This window comes from Mizuhopecten yessoensis, unplaced genomic scaffold, assembly GCF_002113885.1.
Source record: "Mizuhopecten yessoensis strain PY_sf001 unplaced genomic scaffold, ASM211388v2 scaffold7307, whole genome shotgun sequence".
NCBI lineage: Eukaryota > Metazoa > Mollusca > Bivalvia > Pectinida > Pectinidae > Mizuhopecten > Mizuhopecten yessoensis.
Window position 1 is genome coordinate 194,000 of NW_018406982.1, and position 10,177 is coordinate 204,176.

The window sequence follows — 10,177 nt, forward strand, 5'->3', positions numbered from 1 at the left end:
TTTTTTAAGTCCGGGAAACCCCATCACTTTCATAGATATAGTGTATATGGCTATATCTGCAGTATCATATTAGCAATACCTAATTTCTGAGCAGTTTAAAAATTCATATTCAATTGGTTTTGTATCTTTTGTATGCATTTTGGCTACACGAAATGTTTTACTCCTTAATTTTTTTCTCCGTTTTCATAAATGCCGACTTAGGGAAATACGGGCAGTTTTCCGCCATACCTCTTTATATGTTTTATGTTTTCTTTGAAAGACATTATTTGGAAATTTTATTAGATCTTAAGATTTTCTTGTTATGGCACTGTCGTCTGCCCTGTTTCGTAGTTATACATTGTTGTTTACACCTAGTCGCCGTCAGACAAATGCTTTAAGTTTGCTGTGTGAACATTTCGTCTTTAATAAGGTGTAGGGGAAATGACTCTGACAACTTTGTTGGAATTGATGTGAACTTTATATGTAGTTGGAATGATCAACTTAGTTTAGGGAAAACAGGTTTTAAAAAGTTACGCGATAAATGGCAACCATTTTACAATGTTACTCCGTGACAGTAATCCACCAATTAAATAAAAACATTCTTTTCAAAGGTAAGACAACTGAATATATGATACAACTATATTAGTCATGCCCCTTATATATATTATTGGTCGTCTATAGTAAAATTCTTATATATTTCAAGTAAGCATCGTTGACGGATGGTCTTCAACAGACGAACTAACTCTCCGCAACCTGATGTTTGCTACTGCAACCTATCACAGACTGATTAGACCAGCTGATGTAATGACGGCTAAAGTTGGTATCAGTCTGATATCCATCAACGACTTGGTGAGTTCCTTTGACCAAATACTTAGAAAGAAACGCCATATTCAGTCATTCATCAGCGACATATTAATTGTCGTGTCCTCATCCTCTGTAATTTAGTTAGTAACATACCCTCCTTAATACATCCCTAGATTACTTAAAACACCGTTCAAATTATGTATTATAATTCTGTCCTTACATACTTGTACATTATTAAGGTCTTATGTGTTTTGTCTCCTCCTTCCCCAAGCACCAGTTGAGATACATTGTTTTCCCGTTAACATAGACGTAGCGAGTAGGCCCCCTCCTCCAATAAAGACTTACTTCGTTACTAACCTTCACAGTTTGTTAACATAGTTTAATTCTCTATATTACGTCTGCTCTATAAAACACCTTCTCTATTTTACACCTACCTTGTTATATCCCTTATTCTTTATATGTTCCTGCCTTACGCCGTCAATGACCAATGGAAAACATCCCCTTAGCCTAGACATAATGCATTATTTTGCTGAATTTCGTTGTTATAGCTTTACAATTAAAACGCGAATCCAAGATGTCGACTGATAGGAATTTATTAACAATAGAACGTATATGAGTAAATATGAATGTATGTTGCTAAACGTGGTTTGTTTTCGCAGAGCATGGTAGACCAGAGCATGTCAGTAACAGGATGGCTCACTGTGGTAAGTACCTTTATCCATACATTTCATCCTGGGAAGATAAACACACACAAAGGCGATAACACCTGTAATATTTGGTAAAAGTTATGTGCAGAAAAATGAATTACAATGCATCATACAGTTGTTTCGTTCTTTTAGGACTCAACGGTGAAAAGTGGCCAAACAGTTGGAAATCATAAGTGATGAAATTCAAAATAAGGGGGAGTATTGGTTAATTTCAAATTAAGTTATCTATAAAATATGTATATCATGAACCAACCCACTTTTCACTAGCCCGCCACCACTGGATCCTGGGTTCGAGGCCTACAGCGGGCAGTCGCCAGGTACTGGCCGTAGGCCGGTGTTTTTTCTTTGGTGACTCCGGTTTTCCTCCACCACCAAAATCGGCACGTCCTTTAATGACTATAGCTGTTAATAGGACGTAAAATACAAACAAAGCAAACCAAAACCTTAAAAGTAATAATTGTGGCCATTAACGTTACAGGCGCACTTAAGGTATTTATATACTACTTTATACAAGTGCCAGTAAGCATGAAAATTAAACAGAAATCTACAAAGGGAGCGGCAATATTTTGTTTACTAAGTTTTCAAATGTAAAGTTGTTTCATTGCCGTTGATAAATGCTCGTGTACATCACACCTTGATTTGAGTGTTTAAGTTGAAAGTAGAGTTTGACGAGCTATATAGAGTAGTGGTTTATAGACGAATAACAGTTAAACACACAGTATTATCAGAGTTTCAGGGTCCAGGTCATCCGTGGATAATATCCCGAGTCCACCTATCGGGACCTCTCCAATTTATCCATCAGCTCGCGTTAATTGAACCTTTCTCTCTCATGCTTAGGCCGAATGCGTCCACGTTACTTTACTTCAGTTAAAGGATATTAGATTTTTTAGGTATTGGGATTCGGGATATTATATGTTTATACATTAAAAGCAAATCTTTTCATTTCTCAAAAAATGCACTGTGAGTTAGGAATGGGAGGATACTCGGCTTACTTGGACTGCTGCATCTTACAGTAATGTGGACCACTTCTACGCTATAGACAAAGAAATCTGGAAACCAGAACTGTTTATCGACAATTCGTGAGTAAAACGTCAGCGAATAATGCAGATGCCAATCATTCACACATCATGGTCGATTTCAATCATTTTCGGTCGTACGCAAACGTGTTATGAACGTTGTATACCTGACTGTTGCAGTTGACTGTCGAGTTTGGTACACTGTACATCTAACTGTTGTAGTTGTCTGTCGTGTTTGGTACACTGTACATCTGACTGTTGTAGTTGTCTGTCGTGTTTGGTACACTGTAATCTAACTGTTGTAGTTGACTGTCGTGTTTGGTACACGGTACACCTACCTGTTGTAGTTGACTGTCGAGTTTGGTACACTGTACATCTAACTGTTGTAGTTGTCTGTCGTGTTTGGTACACTGTACATCTCACTGTTGTAGTTGACTGTAGTGTTTGGTACACTGTACATCTACCTGTTGTAGTTGGCTGTCGTGTTTAGCACTGTACACCTAACTGTTGTAGTTGACTGTCGTGTTTGGTACACGGTACATCTAACTGTTGTAGGTATCTGTCGTGTTTGGTACACTGTACATCTCACTGTTGTAGTTGACTGTCGTGTTTGGTACACTGTACACCTACCTGTTGTAGTTGACTGTCGTGTTTGGTACACTGTACACCTAACTGTTTTAGTTGACTGTCGTGTTTGGTACACTGTACATCTAACTGTTGTAGTTGTCTGTCGTGTTTGGTACACTTCTCATCTAACTGTTTTAGTTGACTGTCGTGTTTGGTACACTGTACGTCTGCCTATTGTAGTTGACTGTCGTGTTTGGTACACTGTACACCTACCTGTTGTAGTTGTCTGTCGTGTTTGGTACACTGTACACCTAACTGTTGTAGTTGACTGTCGTGTTTAGCAATGTTCACCTAACTGTTGCAGTTGATTGTCGTTTTTGGTACACTTTACACCTAACTGTTGTAGTTGACTGTCGTGTTTGGTGCACTGTACACCTAACTGTTGTAGTTGACTGTCGTGTTTGGTACACTGAATATCTAACTGTTGTAGCTGACAGTCCTGTTTGGTACAATGTACATATAACTGTTGTAGTTGGCTGTCGTGTTTGGTACAATGTACATCTAACTGTTGTAGTTGACCGTCGTGTTTGGTATACTGTACATCTCACTGTTGTAGTTGACTGTCGTGTTCGGTACACGGTACATCTCACTGTTGTAGTTGACTGTCGTGTTTGGTACACTGTACACCTAACTGTTGTAGTTGACTGTCGTGTTTGGTACACTGAATATCTAACTGTTGTAGTTGACTGTCGTGCTTGGTACACTGTACATCTCACTGTTGTAGTTGACTGTCGTGTTTGGTACACTGTACACCTAACTGTTGTAGTTGATTGTCGTGTTTGGTACACTGAATATCTAACTGTTGTAGTTGACTGTCGTGCTTGGTACACTGTACATCTCACTGTTGTAGTTGACTGTCGTGTTTGGTGCACTGTACACCTAACTGTTGTAGTTGATTGTCGTGTTTTGTACACTGTACACCTAACTGTTGTAGCTGACTTTTGTGTTTGGTACACTGTATATCTCACTGTTGTAGTTGACAGTCGTGTTTGGTACACTGAATATCTAACTGTTGTAGTTGACTGTCGTGTTTGGTACACTGTACACCTAACTGTTGTAGTTGACTGTCGTGTTTGGTACACTGTACATCTAACTGTTGTAGTTGACTGTCGTGTTTGGTACACTGTACATCTAACTGTTGTAGTTGACTGTGGTGTTTGGTACACTGTACATCTAACTGTTGTAGTTGACTGTCGTGTTTGGTACACTGTACATCTAACTGTTGTAGTTGACTGTCGTGTTTGGTACACTGTACATCTAACTGTTGTAGTTGACTGTCGTGTTTGGTACACTGTACATCTAACTGTTGTAGTTGTCTGTGGTGTTTGGTACACTGTACACCTAACTGTTGTAGTTGACTGTCGTGTTTGGTACACTGTACATCTAACTGTTGTAGTTGTCTGTCGTGTTTGGTACACTGTACATCTAACTGTTGTAGTTGACTGTCGTGTTTGGTACACTGTACATCTAACTGTTGTAGTTGACTGTCGTGTTTGGTACACTGTACATCTAACTGTTGTAGTTGACTGTCGTGTTTGGTACACTGTACATCTAACTGTTGTAGTTGACTGTCGTGTTTGGTACACTGTACATCTAACTGTTGTAGTTGACTGTCGTGTTTGGTACACTGTACATCTAACTGTTGTAGTTGACTGTCGTGTTTGGTACACTGTACATCTAACTGTTGTAGTTGACTGTCGTGTTTGGTACACTGTACATCTAACTGTTGTAGTTGACTGTCGTGTTTGGTACACTGTACATCTAACTGTTGTAGTTGACTGTCGTGTTTGGTACACTGTACATCTAACTGTTGTAGTTGACTGTCGTGTTTGGTACACTGTACATCTAACTGTTGTAGTTGACTGTCGTGTTTGGTACACTGTACATCTAACTGTTGTAGTTGACTGTCGTGTTTGGTACACTGTACATCTAACTGTTGTAGTTGACTGTCGTGTTTGGTACACTGTACATCTAACTGTTGTAGTTGACTGTCGTGTTTGGTACACTGTACATCTAACTGTTGTAGTTGACTGTCGTGTTTGGTACACTGTACATCTAACTGTTGTAGTTGACTGTCGTGTTTGGTACACTGTACATCTAACTGTTGTAGTTGACTGTCGTGTTTGGTACACTGTACATCTAACTGTTGTAGTTGACTGTCGTGTTTGGTACACTGTACATCTAACTGTTGTAGTTGACTGTCGTGTTTGGTACACTGTACATCTAACTGTTGTAGTTGACTGTCGTGTTTGGTACACTGTACATCTAACTGTTGTAGTTGTCTGTCGTGTTTGGTACACTGTACATCTAACTGTTGTAGTTGACTGTCGTGTTTGGTACACTGTACATCTAACTGTTGTAGTTGACTGTCGTGTTTGGTACACTGTACATCTAACTGTTGTAGTTGACTGTCGTGTTTGGTACACTGAATATGTAACTGTTGTAGCTGACAGTCCTGTTTGGTACAATGTACATATAACTGTTGTAGTTGGCTGTCGTGTTTGGTACAATGTACATCTAACTGTTGTAGTTGACCGTCGTGTTTGGTATACTGTACATCTCACTGTTGTAGTTGACTGTCGTGTTCGGTACACGGTACATCTCACTGTTGTAGTTGACTGTCGTGTTTGGTACACTGTACACCTAACTGTTGTAGTTGACTGTCGTGTTTGGTACACTGTCCACCTAACTGTTGTAGTTAACTGCCGTGTTTGGTACACGGTACATCTAACGGTTGTAGTTGACTGTCGTGTTTGGTACACTGTACATCTCACTGTTGTAGTTGACTGTCGTGTTTAGTACACTGTACATATAACTGTTGTAGTTGACTGTAGTGTTTGGTACACTGTACATCTACCTGTTGTAGTTGACTGTCGTGTTTGGTACACTGTACATCTAACTGTTGTAGTTGACTGTTGTGTTTGGTACACTGTACATATAACTGTTGTAGTTGACTGTCGTGTTTGGTACACTGTACATCTAGCTGTTGTAGCTGACAGTCGTGTTTGGTACACTGTACATCTACCTGTTGTAGTTGACCGTCCCATTGTTGTTATTAACTATTTTTTGTATACTATATAGTTCACTGCTGTATTTGACTCTTGTTAGTTTGCTTTTGTTTTTGGTTTAATTTGTTTGTTTCTTTTTAGTGTTGACGACGTGTCCATACTACAGGACGACAATCTATTGTTCCGTGTGGCTGACACTGGGAAGGTAGACTGGGAAATGCCTCAGATATTCGTCACTTCCTGTACCATAGACACCACCTACTACCCCTTTGATACCCAGGAGTGTGCCATCGACGTCACTAGCTGGGCTTACACTAAGGAAGAGCTTGAACTCACCCATCTACGTGATAAAGTCAATGTCGAAGATCTTGGGTAGGTTTAAGATTTCATTTGCTGCTATACAGCTCTTCGTGAGGATGTATACATAGATTAAATGACACAAAACGTTTCTAGGTACGTCCCTAGTTCGTTCATCTATATAGAGCTTAATCAGGGGATGTGTTTATTCACGTTGACAGGACAACAACACAGAAAATGATGGCGTCAAAATTTTAATTTTGATGTCAAAGTGCATTGTTAATTTTGGCGTCAAGTTTGTAGGTTGTATGGTCACGTCATAATGAATCATTGCGTCGTTTTCTGTGTTGTGTTGTTGTCCTGTAAATGTGACTATAAACACATCCCCTGATGAACCTCTTAAGAACTCCTTTGTCATTTTTCTTTACATATGTTGTTCACAGGGAAAATGGCGAATGGACTTACACAAACTCCAGAATAGAAACCTCAAGTATTGTAGAGACGACAGCGAATGGCATTGTTGAAACTTTCTCGCTCCTTAAATTTGTGGTTGTCCTCACACGACGACACGATTTCTACTTGACCAACGTCATACTTCCAGTTGTACTTTCTTCCTTCCTCGTTGTCCTCGTCTTCGTACTTCCGGTTGACTCTGGGGAGAAGGTTTCGTACGCCCTGACAGTGTTACTGGCATTGGCTGTGCTCCTGACTTTGATAGCGGACAGCATGCCTAACACGTCTCTGAACGTGTCCATCCTCTGTAAGTATACTACAACAACGTCCTAATGGGACAATTCACATTTCTTACTGATTTGATTTTGTTTATGTCTTTATTAAGAGCAGTTATAGATTTTGGTAAAATGGATAACATTTTAAAAATCTAAATATATCCAAGATGTTTGATATTTTAGTGATTTGGTCAAAAATTAATTTGAATATCCTAAACAGTTTCAGAGTTTGATCTTTCAATATATTGAAAAAAAAATACAAATAAAAAGTATAAAAATTAAGTTTATTTCGTTTTTGTTTTTTTAATTTAGATTTTGGTAAATAAAATAGTACACTTTATATGTTGACATCTTTTCAAATATAAGGCGACCTACCAAACTTGTAAGCCGATGAAAACAATCGCCGTATTTCCTGTTGTCTTACAGCCGTGTATTTAGCCTTCACCTTGATCATGGCCGTACTGGCGGTAGGACTGTCGGTGCTGGTCCTCCGAATGCACCATACGGACCCTGCAGAGCCCGTGCCTGCCTGGTTACAGTCGATGACAGGCGGGTTGTTTGCAAGGTTTGGCTGCTGGAGAGGGTGTTGCTGCTGTCCAAAAGACAATCGTGTTGAGGTAATAAACAAGAGATCGGATGGAGCTGACACTGCTCAAAACGAGGCCGGGCAAAACACGGAAACATTACCAAGCTACTCCTGGACGGAGGTTTCTGCCATCTTTGATTGGTTTTTATTCGTTTGGTTTTTTGTGGTGACCAGTGTGACTGCTGTATTGTTTTTGATTTTACTGAGGGTGGGAGGGTCCATCAAGGCAGCCAATGCTTCCTAAAGGAGTTTATAGCAAGGTGGCTGGCTTACTTAGGGGGTTTATAGCAAGATGGCTGGCTTACTTAGGGGGTTTATAGCAAGGTGGGTGGCTTACTTAGGGGGTTCATATCAAGGTGGGTGGCTTACTTAGGGGGTTTATAGCAAGGTGGCTGGCTTACTTAGGGGGTTTATAGCAAGGTTGCTGGCTTACTTAGGGGGTTTATAGCAAGGTGGCTGGCTTCCTTATTGAGTTTATATCAAGATGGGTGGCTTCCTTATTAAATTCATATCGATGTGGGTGGCTTCCTTAGGGGGTTCATATCAAGGTGGGTGGCTTCCTTAGGGGGTTTATATCAAGGTGGGTGGCTTCCTTAGGGGTTTATATCAAGGTGAGTGGCTTCCTTTGCGGGTTTATATCAAGGTTGGTGGCTTCATTAGGGGGTTATATCAAGGTGTGTGGCTTCCTTAGGGGGTTATATCAAGGTTGGTGGCTTCCTTAGGGGGTTTATAGCAAGGTGGATGGCTTCCTTAGGGGGTTCATATCAAGGTGGGTGGCTTCCTTAGGGGGTTTATATCAAGGTGGGTGGCTTCGTATAGGGGTTTATATCAAGGTGGGTTGCTTCGTATAGGGGTTTATATCAAGGTGGGTGACTTCCTTAGAGGGTTTATATCAAGGTTGGGGGGCTTCCTAGATGGAGTTTATGTCAGGGGTGGTGGCTTACTAACGGGGGTTTATATCAAGGTGGGTGGCTTACTAAAGGGGGTTTATATCAAGGTTGGTAGCTTACTAAAGGGGGTTTATATCAAGGTGGGTGGCTTATTAAAGGGGGTTTATATCAAGGTGGGTGGCTTCCTAAAGTGTTTTTTATAAAGGTGGGTGGCTTCCTTAGGGGGTTTATATCAAGGTTGGTGGCTTACTAAAGGGGGTTTATATCAAGGTTAGGAATCATGTGAATTGTTAAAATAGCCTGCACGCCTTGTCAAGCATAAAATTGCATAATCTGGCGTTAATACAATTATTATATTCAATTATTAATCAGTATCACGTTAATGTCCAGAGAACGACGTCATTTTGTTTATTAGTCTAGATTAATTTCAGATATTTGCATCAGAGAGTTACGTTTTAATCTAGAATATATTCAGAGCGTTACCTGGGTTTGTTTTTTATTAGTCTAGATAATTGTTTAGAGTGTGACGTCAAATTGACACTATATATAAGTCATTCCAAATTTTCATGTCAGATTGAAGTACATGAAGTGTTTATCTTAAATAAAAATCAGTTATTGCATTAAGACTTTTTCAAAAGATGTCATCTTCAGGACTAGCTAATCTCTTATTTGTATTTGTTTTTGTGATGATCACGCTTCAATTATTTCGTGTACAGTTCCCCCTGACTGTTGGCAATACCTCATTCTGTAAAGGGTTAACTTTTCAAGTATCAAGGAAGAATTGAAAGCTCCATAACTGACACCATGAAAAATAAACTCTAAAAATAAATGCCAAAATAAATAAAAACAATAACAGGCATATCATACGTAGATAATTATGTTCATCGAACAAATGTCGTCGTATATGCTGTTTGCACGACTGGTTCAGTAAACAAAATGGCAAAACGTATAACTATGGCTGTATATGTTGACTTTATACTTCGAGCCACGGTGAACCTAAAACCCCTACATACATTTAAAAGTAGACACATGCAAGGAACCAACTTGGGATTTTCAACCACACCAAACTGCAGTAAGATTACTGATTTCATCCTATTACTGTATCTGTATGGTATACGGCGCAGATGATCCAGATAAACTGGCGAGAGGCACCGGGGGGGGGGGGGGGGGGGGGGGGNGACTAGTAACAGGCCTGGAGAGCTGTCTTGAAGCTCTCTACTGATGACGCGCACACAACGTCGTCATCACTTAGACTATTCCAGTCTATTGCAGTTTTGATAAAGTATGAGTTTTTAAATTTTGGCGTTTTGAAGTTTGGAATGTCTAGTCCACGGCTGTTATTGGTTGCTCGCGTTTCTACAATATTGTCCGAAATGAAGTTCTGATATTTCCACGGTTGAATTTGTCGTCCTTTCCGAATGGGTTTTAATATGCTATAGGGATCTACATATGGAACTAAGCCCTCAACCACTTTGTAATAAAAACACTTGTAACAAAAAGTTAATATGGAGTTCCGTCTCCTCTCCTGAAGAAGG

General features: G+C 39.8%; 1 protein-coding gene across 2 annotated transcripts in view; it reads left to right on the forward strand.

Moving 5' to 3' along the window:
* The window catches only part of LOC110453442 (neuronal acetylcholine receptor subunit alpha-3-like), a 32,474-nt gene extending 22,686 nt beyond the window's left edge, over positions 1 to 9,788 (forward strand). For both annotated transcript variants that reach the window (XM_021502385.1, XM_021502386.1), the window contains exons 3-8: positions 683 to 828; positions 1,443 to 1,487; positions 2,460 to 2,569; positions 6,283 to 6,513; positions 6,882 to 7,198; positions 7,593 to 9,788. In XM_021502385.1, coding sequence (XP_021358060.1) covers positions 683 to 828; positions 1,443 to 1,487; positions 2,460 to 2,569; positions 6,283 to 6,513; positions 6,882 to 7,198; positions 7,593 to 7,996 — 1,253 coding nt within the window. In that variant the 3' untranslated portion in view covers positions 7,997 to 9,788. The remainder of the gene's footprint in view (positions 1 to 682; positions 829 to 1,442; positions 1,488 to 2,459; positions 2,570 to 6,282; positions 6,514 to 6,881; positions 7,199 to 7,592) is intronic.
* Positions 9,789 to 10,177: the final 389 nt, after the last annotated feature.